Genomic DNA, 18455 nt, shown 5'->3' with positions numbered 1-18455 from the left:
ATCATGAATTTGCCTTATGAAACCAAAATTTGAAAATAAAAAACGTTTTCGCGGCAACCTGGAATCGAACCAAGAACCTTGCGATCGATAGGCCCGAACGTACACCACGCGCTCATCGACGCCTTGATGTGGAGTGATGCTAAATATTAGATTCTGCATGAAAATTGACAAGTAAATGAATGGCAAGTTCTACACTCAGGCAAATTAAATAACGAACTTCATAAAATTTCCCTTATGAAGCCTTGAAAAATCTATAAAAGCTGATTTCAACAGGCAATTATGGATTTCATACCATAGAAATAATAATCATAATCGAGAACATAGTTTACCATAATAATAGTTTTCAAATTTCATTGAGCGCCTTACGATTTCCATTGCTGTCGTTAGTCGTTTTCATTGAAATGATAATCATAAGCGAAAATATAGTTGAACATAATGAACTTCACAAATTTCATTGCGCGCCTTATGATTTCCAATGATGTTATTAATGTGAAAAAGTTATAAGGCTAGCATTATGAAAACGTAAAATGGATAGCTCTGTAGGAATTGGAACAGCTTACGTTCATTACTCGCTTATAGATGTCTGACTAATTCGTTATTTTTAAAGGTAATATTCAAATAAATATATTAAGAAATGTGAAGTTAATATGAATTTCAATTTTCAGCTGCCAGAATCATCGAAATCGTTTAGATTGAGTAGGTAATGTGAGCTTATCTCAGCTACGGTGCTTGTGCTTGTTTTGCAAACAGGTGGATTTTAAAGAACGATGCAGAAGAAAATCTGAATCTTTGTACAACAAGGAAGTAGGTATGACATGGTGAAGAATTTTTATTTGAAACCATTAACAGATTATTTTTGTAGCACACACGAATGTAATTTTGAATTTCTTCATACTTTCAGCACGATCAGCAACCAGCAAAACAGTCTCCAATTATGGTGTAGAGCACATCAGAGAGCAAATTCAAATGAATAATAAATGGTGAACCATCTTACATCTCACGAAATAAATTATACGCCATCAAAAAGTCCTGACTACTTCATTTAAACATCTTTCGAATAGCTGCTTTCGATCACAGCGTGGATTAATCTTACCATTATTGTAAATTACCAGTAAAATCAAAATTTCAATAATATCCTGTAAGAATTAAATAAAATACCGTTTGAACAACATACTGTTAATAATAATGTCCACCATAAATAGTAATGTACTTCATACTGGTGCAGTATTGAGTTCTTAAAGATTCATGTCGATGTTCATAATGCTGTTCTATGAAATAAGCAAGAGACTACTTTGGCAAAATGTAGATGAATTCATAAGGCAAAATAATGAAATGCTTACCGATTTCTTGTGGCTAATAAACATAAGTGAAAATTATGAATTTTGATAGTTTTTTTGCCTGAGTGTAGGTAATCAATTTCTCCTGGCCCATAGAAAACTAATTCGTCTGTAATCGATTATCAACTAATCGATTAATTGAGATTTTGCGACATCCCTAGTCAGAGGTTGCGCGGTGTGGCTACCAAAAGCTGACAGCTGATGTTGAGAACGTGTGAGTGCAATCGGATAAATTTACCTCCCGTCTCGTGCAAAACATTCACCCTTGTGTTCATTCCCTCTTTTTGCAGTGGTGTTGGATCCGGATGAAGGAAAAGTATTTATGAAAGCGAAAAAGTTCAATATTTTGGTGGAGACGTTTCGAAGTGGCAGCAGGAAAAAATCGATTTTCCGTCGGAAAAGTGCACCAATTGCTTGCAATTGCCAGTGAAAAGTGATGCCGTATAAATACTGAAAGTGCATGAGTTGGGAGCGAATGGCTAGCGGAACGCGAAAAAGCGGAAGTGCAGTGTGAAAGTGGCAGTCCGAAGCGCAGAAAAGAATAGTCTAGGAAGAGGAAGAGGAGGAGGAGGTGCATTGCAGAAAAAGAGTAGAGTTTCTTTCGGATCTTGTTGCTGCTCTCGGTGCTGCTTGCCTAGCTGCAGCAGTTTAAGCCCCCCAGCTGAGCCACCGAAGAAACCGCAAAGACAAACGACCACGACTACAGAAGGCAAGTAGAAGACGGCAAGAGAAGACTGCGAAAGAAACGCAGCTCGGTTTGGCAGAAAGTCAGGGGAAAAGTAGGACAAAACCATTTTCACCTAGTAGGAAACCGAGATCGCATTCGATTTGATCCAGTGCGGCGTTTTGCGTTAGAATGTAAGTGTTGATATTTGATGATCTACCTAATGGCTTCAAGTTCATTAAAAATGCATTGAGCGAGTTGGATTGGATTTAATGGCATTGCAGATTTGTATTCTGGTCAAAGACTTCAACAAAAATGACCTGACCATGAGCAATATGAATTTGAGAGATCTCAAATTGTTAGGTAAAAATAGTAAGCGTCATTTTAGTTTCATCTATTGTTTGCCTAATTTGGGTTTCAATATATTTTTTTCTGGTTGATCCTATTCAATTAATACTTATTGTTGTAGGTACTTCAAATATTTAAAGAAGAGCTTCTTTATACCGTACTAACACGCAGAAGAATTTCTTCATGTTGAGATTACTATCCCGTTAATTATTTTTACCTACTCACAAATAGTTGTTTCGAAGTTAAATTAACTTACGCCAACACAAAATCAAATACACACACTTCATTGATTCAGCTATCCACTTGTACCTGTATCAATTATAACTTGGATAATTATTGTAAATTTTGCCCCTTATCGATCGCTACCACTATCCAAAAACATTCACATCCCTAGACTTCAAGTCATGCTCACAAATCTACTTACTTTTAACTTGCAAGGAATAGTGTAGGTCAGGCCTGCCCAACCTTTTTGAACCGCGGGCCAAATCACAAAAATAATTTCGTGTCGCGGGCCAAATTAAAAAAAAAACAATTATTCGCATAAAGTCTGACAAAAGTAAATAAATAAAGTTCATAAAATCTGACAAAAATCAGTTGATGGAATAAATTTCATTTCAAGTCATTAGTCATTCTGCTGGATGTTGTGAGAGTTTATTTCAAAACTATTTAATAATCTCGTGCAAAATATTTTGAAGAACCAACTCCAAAATTTATTCAATTCTGTGAAAATAAAGCTCTGGGTTTTATAGAAATCATTCTTCTAATTTTGTCAGAATCCGACCCGAAATGTGCTAAACTCCAGATCAAGCTTTAACGAAAATCTTGGTCAGAATTTCCAGGATTTTACAAGAGTCTTGCCTAGGATTCCTTCAGAATCTCACTCAAAAATCATTTCGAAATGCAACCTTGAAATCGTTGAGAGTGCTAAAAAGCAGTGTTATGAAAAACTCAAATTCTCATAACTCACGCTTGAGATTTTTCATGCGTGAGTTGTCATTTGAAAAAATCATGGATGAGTTGGCGCACCTTTTTGACTAAATGTCTCGTATGTCCACAATTTACTCACACACGGAAATAATTTCTTGTTAGTCTTGTAAAATTATACTAATCCTTACTAACGTAAGCAACAACATTCGGGTTCCACGAATTTTTGACGGGTTTTGCGACTGAATCATTTTTTACGGTTTGAGTTGATTGAAAAAAAAAGCGAAATCATCAAAATCTCAAGCCTGAGATTTGCGAAGCAGATCTCTAATAAGTTTGCTTTCACGGGAGAGCATATTGATTAAGATTTGAGTGTGAGTCTATCAACACTGCTAAAAAGTATTTCCTGTAAATTCAGGCTAGAAGTCTATGGAATTCTGGTAAAAAATCTATGCCGATGTTATCCGTGATAATCGTTTCCAGAATTCTAAAAAAAACTCTATTCAAGATTTTGTAAAAAGCCTGTCTTTTTATAATCCTGTCAAGGAATCTGCGTGAATAACGCCCAGGTATAGGAGGATTCTGTGAGAATATTAGCCTATGATTTAGTTAAAATATGTATGGAAACATAGCCCTTTGCCTAAAAGTTTTGCTTATGCTGCATTTTTGAATGCCGAAAGAAGTCGTGTGAAACACACATAAATTGAGATTATGAATTAAAATTAAGTAGCTAAGAAGATTTAAAGGAAACAAAACAATTTAAATAAATTATAAGGTTGATATCAAATAATTTCTAATTTCAGGTTGGTAGGATAGTCAATGGGCCAAATTTGAGAAGAATCTTCGAACCCTCCGCGGGCCGCACAAAATGAGGTCGCGGGCCGGATGCGGCCCGCGGGCCGTACGTTGGGCAGCCCTGGTGTAGGTGATAAGATGACCACTAGTGTGGGACAAAATTTAGATTCTCGCTCCAGTCCACTTTTTGGATTGCATTTAGGTCCCATAACAACTGTGCAAAATTTCAGCTCGATCGGAGAAACTATATTTACGCGCCAGGCGTTCAAAGTTTGTATGGAATTTACTATGGGAAAACTTACTTTTGCAAAGAAAAATCGCCAGAGGTCGCCCATTGACCTCTATAAAAATTCTGAACACAGACCTCGATAGGTATTTTTACGTTGAAGAATATTGCCGAAGACCGCGAACCAATCCGATATTTGTGAAAATTTTTAATTTTTTTATTTTTTTTGACCCAATTTTTAAATTAAATTAATTTAAATGTTTAATGAAATCTTGTTTTTATTTAATGAAACGAAAGAGCATGTTACTGCAACTATTTTAGCAATTTTTCCGGCTCAAATAACGGCTATATCATATTTAAACTTTATTTTAAAAATTGGGACCATAAATGAACCTTGACACTTGTGATCATGTTTGACGTTCTCTTAATCGACAAAAACACCACAGGGCTTTCAATTTTAACACCGGGGTTGTTCCTATCTGACATTTTGGAAGGGACACGGAAAGCAAAATACACCCAAAATTTAAGTTTAAGCCAAGGAATGTAACAAAATCTAAAAAAATGTTTTTTGGACTTAAACAAACGAAAAACATTCAAAAATTGAGTAAACATGTGTTTTTAGCCTAAACTTAAGCGTTTGGCACTAAAATTGATATACAGGGCTTTAGGACCCTATTGAATAACAGCGAATATTTTAGCCAGCCCTTCTCTATCTATTTAGCTCTAATACAGCTAAGCTGAAGTAAGCGCTCTCGATGCATGCTGAACAACTTTAATTGATCCATCTGGAAAACGATGACTAATCGTGACACCCATCTGATGCATCAGATGCGACAATGATCTCCAAAGTTAGATTATAATGTGTCAATAGCAGGTCGGACGTCAATATTTCTTTGAACTTGTCATTCTCCAAAGAGCGTAAAAAACCCGCATCTTTTCAAAATAACATTTATAATTGAATGCTTTACAATTTTGCACTAATAACACGCTAAAAGTCAACATGGGCGAATCTTCGTTCGGGAGCACTGAGCCGACGAAAAATGTGAATCGTGTCTTTGACAAATCATGAGCATTAAAAAAAAACAATCAAAAACCAAAATACGTCTGAAATCGAACAAACGACCTCTAAATCGTCAACTCCCCGTGCTCACCAACAGAGCTATTGTAGATCCATGAGTAGAGCGGGTTCACTTGCCAATACAAGCATGACCTGCTTCAATCGTTCGACGAGGCTAGGAGAACCCTTGTTACATAACGCACTTATCGGTACTGTATCCAACTGGAAATCGTCATCAAATCCAACCCCAAAATATGTAGGTCGCGATTCACTACAAAAACCGTACTGACTTGAGTCACAGCGTTTAGATAGCAGGATATCTTGTATATATAATATACAAGGCTCTCGCACCCTTCTTTTTCTAGCAACATGATCAAATGGGATTTTTTGTTAGTTGTTTTCATACGGAAGCGATTTCCGTTAGAGCAGGCCTGCCCAACCTTTTTGAACCGCGGGCCAAATCACAAAAATAATTTCGTGTCGCGGGCCAAATTAAAAAAAAAACAATTATTCGCATAAAGTCTGACAAAAGTAAATAAATAAAGTTCATAAAATCTGACAAAAATCAGTTGATGGAATAAATTTCATTTCAAGTCATTAGTCATTCTGCTGGATGTTGTGAGAGTTTATTTCAAAACTATTTAATAATCTCGTGCAAAATATTTTGAAGAACCAACTCCAAAATTTATTCAATTCTGTGAAAATAAAGCTCTGGGTTTTATAGAAATCATTCTTCTAATTTTGTCAGAATCCGACCCGAAATGTGCTAAACTCCAGATCAAGCTTTAACGAAAATCTTGGTCAGAATTTCCAGGATTTTACAAGAGTCTTGCCTAGGATTCCTTCAGAATCTCACTCAAAAATCATTTCGAAATGCAACCTTGAAATCGTTGAGAGTGCTAAAAAGCAGTGTTATGAAAAACTCAAATTCTCATAACTCACGCTTGAGATTTTTCATGCGTGAGTTGTCATTTGAAAAAATCATGGATGAGTTGGCGCACCTTTTTGACTAAATGTCTCGTATGTCCACAATTTACTCACACACGGAAATAATTTCTTGTTAGTCTTGTAAAATTATACTAATCCTTACTAACGTAAGCAACAACATTCGGGTTCCACGAATTTTTGACGGGTTTTGCGACTGAATCATTTTTTACGGTTTGAGTTGATTGAAAAAAAAAGCGAAATCATCAAAATCTCAAGCCTGAGATTTGCGAAGCAGATCTCTAATAAGTTTGCTTTCACGGGAGAGCATATTGATTAAGATTTGAGTGTGAGTCTATCAACACTGCTAAAAAGTATTTCCAGTAAATTCAGGCTAGAAGTCTATGGAATTCTGGTAAAAAATCTATGCCGATGTTATCCGTGATAATCGTTTCCAGAATTCTAAAAAAAACTCTATTCAAGATTTTGTAAAAAGCCTGTCTTTTTATAATCCTGTCAAGGAATCTGCGTGAATAACGCCCAGGTATAGGAGGATTCTGTGAGAATATTAGCCTATGATTTAGTTAAAATATGTATGGAAACATAGCCCTTTGCCTAAAAGTTTTGCTTATGCTGCATTTTTGAATGCCGAAAGAAGTCGTGTGAAACACACATAAATTGAGATTATGAATTAAAATTAAGTAGCTAAGAAGATTTAAAGGAAACAAAACAATTTAAATAAATTATAAGGTTGATATCAAATAATTTCTAATTTCAGGTTGGTAGGATAGTCAATGGGCCAAATTTGAAAAGAATCTTCGAACCCTCCGCGGGCCGCACAAAATGAGGTCGCGGGCCGGATGCGGCCCGCGGGCCGTACGTTGGGCAGCCCTGCGTTAGAGTATTGGGAAGGTAATATTCAGATGGATATTAATTTATGCTGCACCTTTGGCACCGTCAATCCCAATGATTCAGGCCAGGGTCATTTTTTCGTAGTGTTTTGGTACAAAAACTCCGAAAAAATGACAGTTTTTCACACATTTTGGTTGTAATACAAAAACTGTTCATATGTTAGCATGACTGTCTTCCACAAAAATATACTCTTAATCAGCTTAGGAGGAAAATAACCATCATCGTTTTACAAATTTTCAAAACCAGTTTTTTTGCTCAAAGTTAAAGCAATGTTTCTGAAAATCTATCATTGCATTGCACTAGCTATCTATAATGCAATGATATATTTTCATAAGAATTACTTCAAATTTGAGCGAAAATACTGGTTTTAATTTTTTGATGATTGCTGATGGATTCTTGACCCTTAATCTTAACAAGCACTTTGCTGAACACTTGAATAGCCTACAAAAAATGCTTCTTCTTGTTTTGGGCGAGCGTTTTCACCTGTTTGAGTACAAAATACAACAAAACGAATACTGAAGTGTTAATATGACCAATACAACAAGAAAGTTCGTTTGTAGGTTATCACAATGCTCAGCAAATTTGCTTGTATTGGTTAGGAGCATATTTTGTGTAAAAAATATGCTAAAAAATCATCGGTTTATAATTCATGGCCAAAAAATGTAAACAGATCCCATTTCATAGGAGCTTTTGCACTAAAATACTACGAAAAAAAAATAGATTATCGCTACAACATATTTACAAAAGTTGTGCCTTTTTGTGTAAAAAACATGTGAAGGTTGCATTAAGGAATTCCCAATAGTTTATGAGATATAGTCGTACTAAGCCGAAAAAATGAAATGGGCGTAACTCCAAATTTTGAACTACCGTCAAACGGGGTGACTTGCAACACTTTTCAACTTCAATCAACCAAAACCATGATCTAAACGTCATCTAAAAATCTAAATTCCTCGCATAACTTTGAATGGCCGGCCCGCCCACAGAATGAGATGACAGAAGAATGAATCGAATTATTTTGTCATCAAAAGTCATCAAAAAGGTGAAATTTTTTAAATTTCCTTGTGCGGGGTGACTTGCAACACTCAATACTAATTTAGTTTTTGCCAACAAAATGTTGATATTTTTATTAGCCACACTTGTTAAGTATTGTTATTCATGTATTTAAAGCATTCAAACCAGTATAAGAACATTTTGAATACTTTTTTGTAAGAAAATAATTGAGCTATTTTTGTATGGGAAAAAGAGGCGTTAAATCATCAAGGTTCAATATCATAACTGAACAATATTTTAAACGAGTGTTTGTAGTTGATTGATGAATTATTACTCTTTTAATTATAAAGTAGGCCTAACACAAAAGTTTTTAGCTTTTATAAAACTCTAAATTACTTAGAAATAAAGTGTTGCAAGTCACCCCGCATAGGTACATTTATATAAAAATGATTTTTATTAAAAAGTTATTGCTACAATTTCGTGAAATAAAATTTGTCATATTATCACTTATTAGTTATAGAAACACCATGTAGAGTATTATTTTTGTAAATTATATCTATCTCATGTTTTCAGATCACGATTTGGAACCTCCATCAAGTATCAGTTTTCAAGACATTTAAAAGAAATATGTTTAATGTATAAACATATTCATAATAACAGCTTTAATCGTGGCAGTTACTTGAATTGTGAGTCACACGTATTGAAGCTCCGATTTAAAACAAATTTTCTTTTAAAATTTGGGTTTTATAGTGAAATTTAGTTGTAAATTACAATGTGTTGCAAGTCACCCCGCCGTTGCAAGTCACCCCGTTTGACGGTAATTCTTCAAAATATAAATAAGGTTTTGTTAGTATGAGTGTGTACTTTCAAAAACTGTAGATAGAATTTTATTTACATTTTGTGAGTTGCACTGTGTAAATAACATATTTTTCGTATTTCGATAGAGAGAAGAAATACAAATCGTGAATTTTAGTAGAATGGTAATTACTCCAAAAAATGCTATGAGCTGAAAATTGGATCGATTAATTACCTGCAAATTTCAAATTTTCCAATGTGAACAGTTCTCCATATTTGTCCTATTCAAAAATTTCAATGCTTTCTCCCATACCTATCATGAAAAAACAGTCTATAAATATTTAGTTCACAAATCACCTACATGAAATCGTTCTTTCAGAATCGCGCAATGACGTCCGTTCAGAGCCAAGAGGATCTCGAAGCACGCATAGCTCGCATCCTGAAACGCAATGAAGAAATCGAAAAGAAGCACCGGGAAGCGGAGGCCGATCGGCTGATGGCCATGAAGGAGAATGCCATGGTCGAGATCAAACCACCGAAGGACGATGACTGGCCACGAGAGCACAAGTACGACAAGATAGATTTCACATACGATCTTGATGAAGACGCTCTAGCAGAGCTCGAAGGTATTGGATGATCAATTGATCTTGGGGAGATTGTCGAAACTAATAGAGTTGATTATTTCTGTTTTCAGAGAAAAAGAAAGAGAAGAACGCATTCATTCAAAAGATCGCTAAGGACTACAAAGTTTTCGCCGAAGGCGAGGGTCCTCCACCAGACCCCGCTTACAGTTTCCTAGCGGACGTAGAAAGGGATGGCGAAAAGGCACTGCCAGCTCCTGTTGGTAGCGTTGGTGCTAAGATCAACAAAAATAACTTCGAGCGAAAGAACCCCAACAATCGAAGTGGTCGACAAGCGGGAAATGGATCGAACATAGCCGGGGGTAATCGTGGTGGTGGTCGCGGTGGAGGAAAAACAGGTTACAACGGTAACCTACAGAGGTCGTTATCGACCAACGAACACGATGGGCGACGTCCACAGGAGCATGCTCGACATGGTCCCGGTGCCGGTCATAAACCGGGAGGCGATGGCAAATGGCGTCGGGAATGGGAGCAGGACAGAAGCAAAGACGATTGCTGCATCCACAATGCACAGAACAATGGGTTCAAGGGAGAACCGAATCTGACCGTCTCGGTGTCGCAGGATGGAGAGTTCAAGAGCGTTAAAGGTATGTTTAAGTTTAGATATGGCATCGAAGTGACCACAAAATCACGGCCAAATTTGGCAAAATTATTGATACCCAGAGGCAAGTCAGCCAAGGGTTGAAAGTCTATCTAATAAAGAAAGTAATAATCTGTTCGATTCTATGTCGTTTGAGGAGTTCAGCTTTTTTTTTTAAAGCCTCAAAAGTGTTTTTTCGACTACTGTAATGAAAAATTAGAATTGAAAAATCCGCAGCCATACAACCAGTTTCCTATGGACTACCCATGTAAAAAATACCTACACGATGAAAAATCTGTGTTTAAATATTATTTTAGCTGACTACGCTCATTCTTAAAACTACCATGCAATTTCAGAATAAAATACTATGATTGTAGTACATCCCACCAAATCACTGGTACATTTGTCTGAAATCGTTCAATCTGATATCCATTACAGACATAGTAAAATTAAGCGCATTTTTGTTCTGCTGAAAATTGCCGGTGCGAGATAACCCAGGGTGACCAGTACCGGGAGATCGGGGAAACTGGGAAAAAGCCGATGATTTCAAATCACCGGGAGTATAGCGGGAACCTTATGGGAATTTCAATCGACTCCGTGGAAATTTTGCATACCGGTTAATGTTCCAACCAGCACGACCCCTAAGCAATTATTTAGTGGATTTTTACTATAACTTCAACATTTGAATCCCAAGCTAGTCAATAAAGTATATGGAAACATCATTTTTATAAGAATGTTTCCAATTGAAACTGGTTTGATCGATATTTTAGAAATAGCCCAACCGAGTTAAAACCTTATCTTCGTACCTGCCATACGATATACACATGCAAAAATGGTCATTGGCATAGTAAGCTCTCAGTTAATAACTGTGGAAGTGCTCATAAGAACACTAAGCTGAGATGCAGGCTCTGTCCCAGTCGGGACGTAATGCCGAAAAGAAGAAGAAGAGTTAAAACCTTATAATGAAGAAAAATCTTGCGAATAGTGATTGTTTTCGTAACGTTTTATGATGAATGTCATGTTACAAAATATAATGTTTGGATGCTATCAATTACGTTTCTCTAAGCAAGCATGCAATTCGCTAAGTTCTTATTAATACAACAATCTATGAATCTTGGTTAAAAATCTTTACACTTGATACTTCTATTTTTTACTGCTAAAGATATGTTTTTGGCATCCTTAGGGTAATATTATTTCAATAATTGCCCTCAACTTATGGGATAGTTTTTCTAACTTTTTAAAAACATGTCTGTTACAGTCCGTTTCAAATTAAAGTGAACCATAGTTTCATTCTAAAATTGACTCGATCCCATCGTACGAACAATGGTCAAACATTTTTTCACGCTAAATAACGACGACGATAGAATTGGGTATATTTCACGAGTGGCGTCAGGTGAGAATTGCACTGCGGAAAATGTTTTTGTCTCAAGCACCAAAGTACCACTATTTACTCAAATAGGGGTTGCTGAATCCATTGCCGTTTTCAAAAATATCATAGCACGTTTAGTTTTTGAGATATTGACTGTTGAAAATGCTAAATTTGACGATTTCAGCCAACTTGCATACTACAAGTTTTCCAATTTGTATGGCAATTTATTTGCTTAATTTGTCACAAAATTCAAACTTCATGTGTTAAACAATGCTTTTCAACAAAGTTCATAATTCTTCCGCTAGTAAAATGTTATTTTTTATTGGTTCTGAAAAGTATTGTCTTATGCCATATTAGAGAAACGAAGAATTAAATTTAAAAGAAATTGAAAGTTGAAGTCCTATTTTGCGTGATTGGTGGATTAAATCACAAAAAAAGTTAGATAAATTTTACTTTAATTTTCATGTAAACAATAATAAAACCTGTGTTTTATACAACTTTGGCGACCTGTAGCAAAAAATTGTGACGTAGTGGAACATTTCTGAGAACGGCATCAAATTCAGCGACCCAAAAGCTACTACAGACACATAATTTGATCCTTGAGACACGCAAAAATGACATTTTTGTTACGCTGTGTTGTCGGTTTCGTATAGCGAGAGGACAATTCTCGATTCGAGTGAAGTGACTAGCCGTATAAATCAAATGGAGACTCACTTCACTTCGCTTCACTTGAACCGGGAAGGTTTTATAAATACCGAAAAAAGGGAGAAAACCGGGAATTTGGATTTGATTTTTCACTGGCCACCCTGGCAACCCCCTAAAATGGTAGTTTTTACCGAACATTTTTTTTTCGTGTAATACCAAATTCGGTTTTCATTTACAGTTCCCGTTTCTGGCACGGGTTGATTTTGGCAACACATTTATTTTATTGTTCCACGGTTTTTATTCTAAATAAATCTAGATACATATTAGGGGTCATGCACAAATTATGTCACGCTCCGAGGGGGAGTGGGAGATGGTCAAGCCAAGCGTGACAAGCCTTACAAAAATTTTGAATGATTCATATAAAAATCGTGACAAAAGGGGGTAGGAGGGGTCAAAACTTATGATTAGTTTAATTAGTTATTCATTACTCAATACAACTTAATAATCTTCCGGCCTGACGGAAATACATATACAAATAATGGGTATTGGGTCTGTTACAAATACCTTTTTGAGACTTGCCATGTTAAAAATAGGTAAATTTAATTACTTTACAAGCACCATATTCTGAACAGTTAAGAAAATCCAATTTGAACAACTTAAATTCAGGCTCCTCTGCGATGCAAAGAGGAGGCGATTTTGCCGTTTTTTCTGAGGAGAAAACAATAAACTCAAAATTTTCGTCACAGACCCTCAAGCGATTCGAGTGAGAGTGCAAAAAAATGCGAGGATTTTTTCAGGTACTCTCTCTCTCGATGCTCATCATCACTCACACTTCAAACGAACTCTCGAGTCTGTCGCCCGAACAGACAGTTCTCGGGGAGTTGTGAGAGCACCAGCGATTGAATCCTGAGAAAATTGAGAGAATCACTCACGTATCGCTCTCTGTAACTATCATATAACATGCTGCACATTATGAGATAATGTTTATCGTATACTGCTACAACTTTGATCAAATTGGGGGGATAGTAGTGTATGATAAACCCCCTCTAAACATGCTCCAAGCCTGGGGGGCACTATTGCTATTGGAAGTTCGTGGATTGTTTATCGTGCCAGTAAAGAAAAACATATATCCCCAACGGTAAACAAGCGAGTAAAATAGGTTTTATCATCGCTCTCTCTTTGGGGCTCTCGCTCGCTGCTTCCATTTATCAGACTTGTTACACCTTGCGATACAATGACGATCGTGGACCGCAACAGATGGGATGTTTTTCTTTGCTTGCTTTGATCGTGCTTCATACTCAAATGAGAGCGAATTCTGCAAAGCCTGGAGAGCACCCTTTTTTGATGGAATTTTACTCTGTTGTGTTTTGTGCTGCATCTTCCTCGCTCATTTTTCGTTGCCTCTCTGCTTAGCATTTTTTCGCTCCCTCGCAAAGAGGCAAAGGCAGCACGCTGCTCTAGAGTATATCACCGAACTCTGATGATGTTGAGGAGAATTATCAAGCCTGCTTAAATTATTAAGGATTTCAACAGCTGGGATATTGATTCGTCTTGCCGTTGCCTTTGTCTAATATCTAAATAAACGTATAGATCAGTGAATCAATTGTCACCCAACATGCAGCAACAAAGACATTGTCATCTCCTATTCTTGTTGCAACAATTTGGTTCCGCAACATCGGTTTATCATCGCTTGATCAGAATATGACAATGATCGATCACCACGTGTGCAGCAATTTTCTGGGCTTTGCATTGCAATTTTCGAGAACTTTTTCCGTGTTGGTAAACATTGACACATTATCGAACAGATTCCATAAAACAATTTGGTTTTGTGTTTAAAATAACTGATTTATCACGAGTTGAAAAAGTTGCAACAATGTTGCGCTCTGTGATTGTTATGACAGTTTTGCTTTTGATTGTATTCTTATCCGCAATAGTTGGGACAAACAGTTGTGAGCGAGCTTGTTTGTTGTTTGTTTTTCGTCTGTTTTGTTGACAATTTGATTCACTGGTATAGATTAAATTAAAACGTCCATCAATTATCAATTATTTAAAAAATCATATATTAGTCAGACGCATACATGTTCCTAATTATGGACGCCATATACATCAATGTTCCTTATTATGGACAGCAAACGAACTTCACGTATAATATTTGTTGAAAAAACAACTCAACCATGTATTTTAGTTTTGAAATGTTACAATGAATCATGTTCCCTGGGCTTGGGATTATATTTTCCAGGGAGCGATGAATTTTGATAATTGATCGCTGTTGTTAGTAGTTTTGATTAGATGTTGGGTAAATTTCAAAGCAATGGCAACCTTTTTATTACAAAATTTAGATATTATCTTCTGACCTAAAGATTATGGTTAAACTACTGTACTATGCAGTTGGGCTGCACTACGCTATCACTCATCAAAATTACTTTCACTTCGGGAAAATATAATTTCAAACTGGCGAGAAGATTACAGACTGAGGGTGGGTTAGGAGCACAATCAGACCCTTGAATGTGCAATGTGGGGTAGTGATTGGGAATGCCATTGACGGTTTGTAATCTTCTACGAGGTTTTCGAAAACCAACAGGGCGCGTGCACCGGGTTGCGGATAGGAGCAAAGGGAGATCAATAGCATCTACCTAAAATAATAGAGCAAAAAGCCGTTCCATGATTAGGTAATGTTAAGCGATCTTCTATGGTGTTCTAGTACTATAAAATTCTTCACTCACTGGGAATTCTGGCCTTGATAATATCAATAGTGATAAAAACATAAAATAATACCTAATACTTAATAAGTACAATGTAGCTTTAATGTAGTAATAAATGAAATAAAATCAATTTTCTATACTTGACAAGGTTTTGAAGACAATCAATGAGTGAAAGAACTACCTATTAGAAAAGCCACATCAGCTAAGTCTATACATATACAAATGTTGGTCATAGGGTCATGGCGAGCATTCGATATGTATGTCTATGACTGATTCTGATCTAATAGGGGCACTAGAAGACCACGCGGACAATTTCGAAACAAATTATTTTTATACATCGGTCTTACGTTCCGAAAGGCTCAGCTATGCTGCAAAGTAATTTTATAAGTTATTCATTACTGCTGTTTAATTGTTTATAATTCTAACAAAACTACATAATTAACTCATTACTAATCACTGTTCCTATATTCTCTTTTTCTCTCCTTCTTATCTGTTGCATGATTATGAGCATCACTAATATAATGCATGAGCATGCACAATAAGAATAATTTCAGGATTGAAAGCAGTATATGGATACCTGGATAGAATAGCTTCGAAAAGGGCGCTCAAAATATAATATTTCTGGTCAGGGAAGTATTTAATCAAGGGTATGTAAATTTTTTCCATTATTAACACCTAGATCACACAAACAAATGAACTAATATCAAATATTTTTTAAATATTTTTACATAAATCAGCATCGTCAATCAGTGTAAAAACAGATAAAGTTTGTAAAGTTATCACCATCGATTAAATTGCGCTCTGTATAGTAATGTTCATTCAGTATCAAAATCTCCTAAAGCGTCGCATTGTGCCATCAGCAGCCCTTAGCATCACTCTCATATTGTTATTATTTTGTTGTTTATAAAATTTCTAGAAAGCGATCAGCATATTCTTTCTTACTTGTACAATGGCCAATCTATTTGGAATTTTAATAAGTCAAATCAAACTTCAAAACTCAAATTAAATTGCTTTCAGCACATTTACATTTTGCAGCATTAATCGCATTACTGTGTCAAGTCTTCTCCATTCCCTATACCCTACCCCAACCCTTCTTATCCTTTCCGATGGTGTTCAAGTGGTCCGCATAGACTATTACGGCCATTACCTATCCCTTACCCCGGCTTTGGACTGACTTGCGCTCTCATTGCCCCACCAAACGCTGCAAAATGAAAATGAAAAATGAAATGAAATGTTACAATGAATCATGTTTCGAACTGACAGTCTACTATTTTTTATGTAAAAATAATGTAATGTTCAGCATAAGGAACGGACCGTTCAGAATATGGCGCTGTCTATAATATGGTACTGGCACGGTAATATAAGTAAAAAAAATGTTTCCAAAATCAAACGGGCGATGTACTTACAGGTATTCCAGTAAACAGCTCGAAGATTTATTATCATTTCTGGAGTACTTTCTGGGGTTATTGCTGAAGAATCCCACGTTGAATTTTTGAATCTATATTGAACTGAATTCATGGTGGTATTCTGCTGAAATTGTTTTGATTAATATCTGAAGAACATTATGAGAGTAGTTGACTCAGTTTCTGAAGGAATTCCTGAAAAATAAAACTGAAAAAATGCATACAGTTGTAGGAGCAATAATACTTGTAGTTCCAAAAGATAAATAAAAATATTTGGTTTCTTCGAAAAAAAAGGTATGGAAACTCCATTATCCTGGTCCCTGTTGTATAGTCTCTTTTTGATTCCAGTTCGGTCTCTTTACAAGCATACAGTCTTTAAAGTTCCTACATTCCTATTTTAACAACATTAAGTCGCTGTTAGTCCTAAAGTTAGTAAAATCATGGATTTTTGTAAAGTTTTAAACCATGGTAAGATCACCAATAGATTGATGACTCAAGCAATGATGAGTGATCCGATCTGCATGAAATTATTGAACATTTGATCAACATTTTTTTGAAATCTGTGATCGTCGATTACACGTGCTGTGGACACTTGGTGTGGAATGACCTATCTATATGCTTTCATTAATTTACTTTATACGATCTTGTTTTCAGTGACGTCCCCTCCGATCATTGGCAGTGGTCGGGTTGGCCCCCGCCAACCAGCGAAACCACAGTTCCAGTTCCAAACATCGGGACTCCATCCTGGAATGGAACATCACCATCACCCACATCACCATCAGCAGCAGCATCATTCTTCTCATGGCCATCCAGCGCAGCACCAAGGAAGTGGCGGCAAGCAACCACATCACAGGAATAATGACAGCTTTAATCGCAATTCCTCCGGTCGCAAATCGGACAAGGACGTAAGGCGTGGTCCCAAGCAAGGTCCAGGGCAATCAGCCACAAGCAATAAGCAGCCACAAACTGGTGGCGGCAGCGTACAGGATCGACTGAATCGCAATAGGTCGGTCAATATCGATAGGAACGACAATTCCATCAAAGTCAGTACCAACAATGGAGGCGAATCAGTATCTTCTCAACCGCAACCGAAGGCGAACGCTACATTAAAAACCATTTCGAAAATTATCGAAAAGAATGCCGAAATAGATGAGAAGCTAGCCCGGCAAATGCACCAGGAGAACGAAAAAATGGCCAACCGAGTCAAGGAGCTGCGAATGCAGGATGGGGCTTAGGAAAGAGTATACAAGCTGATTATTTGAGCTTTTGAAAATGATGATTCGAGTGCTGCTGCTTGTGGTAGAAACCTTTAATCCAGTGCAGTTTTAGCGCTGCGCACATTAAACCATAATCGTAGTGCGAAAGATGTAGCCAGCAAAAAGCACGCACGCTCTTTAGATATGTATATGCGCAAGTGCTACTAAGAAAACTTCATTACTAGTTGTAATACAGTAGACGAAGAGAAGGAGTTTGGTTTAGAGAGGATTACCTTACGCAAGTGCATAGTTGGCAGCTTTTGAAGTATAACCGACTTCCCCCGAGAAGATTGATACCGCGTAATCAACCCGTGGATTTCCGATACCCTCCTAGACACTAGTATAGAGCAGCATCTGCAGAATTCTACTTCCCTAGTTTTTTTCGGCGTGCAGGCCAACGCAAGAACCAGTTTTATTAGATGCTGTCCCTATTTATTATTTATATACACCTTTTCGAATTTTAAAATCCTAACGGAGCAAAGTTTTGCACTATTAATTTATTTAATTAGTAATCATCAAACTAAGTATGTATGTTATCGCAAATTACGTTTTTACATTATATTTTTTACACCCATACGTTGTAAACGGATCGGAAGCATTTAGAGACACAACATTTATCACTGTTTGAGGCAAGCTCAAAAATTGTTTCTAATAATCTGCTTTCATTTTACGATTATATATTTTATACATTTAGCATAACGCATTCATAAATGTTAATGAAATATATTGGAAGTAACATTTGATGATAAAAAAAACCCGGTGCGTAATTGTATTCATATCCATATCATAGTTGAAGAACATGAATTCGAACCAACCAACACCGTGAAACGGGAATGAACGAACGGAACAGAATGAACGTGGCCCTTGTATGTGAAAGTAAAAGTGCG

At 36.5% G+C, this 18455-nt stretch overlaps 1 protein-coding gene across 2 annotated transcripts; it reads left to right on the top strand.

Moving 5' to 3' along the window:
- Positions 1-1623: 1623 nt before the first annotated feature.
- On the top strand, positions 1624-18323 carry LOC5569073. Of its 2 annotated transcripts, none has more exons than XM_001658253.2 (4): positions 1624-2195; positions 9352-9598; positions 9667-10200; positions 16967-18323. In XM_001658253.2, the coding sequence occupies exons 2-4, from the start codon at positions 9361-9363 to the stop codon at positions 17545-17547; spliced, it is 1353 nt and encodes a 450-aa protein (XP_001658303.1). In that variant the 5' UTR covers positions 1624-2195; positions 9352-9360; the 3' UTR covers positions 17548-18323. The 2 variants fall into 2 exon arrangements, with proteins under 2 accessions (XP_001658303.1, XP_021703043.1); XM_021847351.1 differs by having other exon boundaries at positions 1632-2046.
- The last annotated feature ends 132 nt before the right edge of the window (positions 18324-18455 follow it).

Source organism: Aedes aegypti, chromosome 2 (genome assembly GCF_002204515.2).
Source record: "Aedes aegypti strain LVP_AGWG chromosome 2, AaegL5.0 Primary Assembly, whole genome shotgun sequence".
Lineage (NCBI taxonomy): Eukaryota > Metazoa > Arthropoda > Insecta > Diptera > Culicidae > Aedes > Aedes aegypti.
The sequence above is the reverse complement of the archived record's forward strand: the minus strand, read 5'-3'. Positions and strand labels throughout refer to the sequence as shown.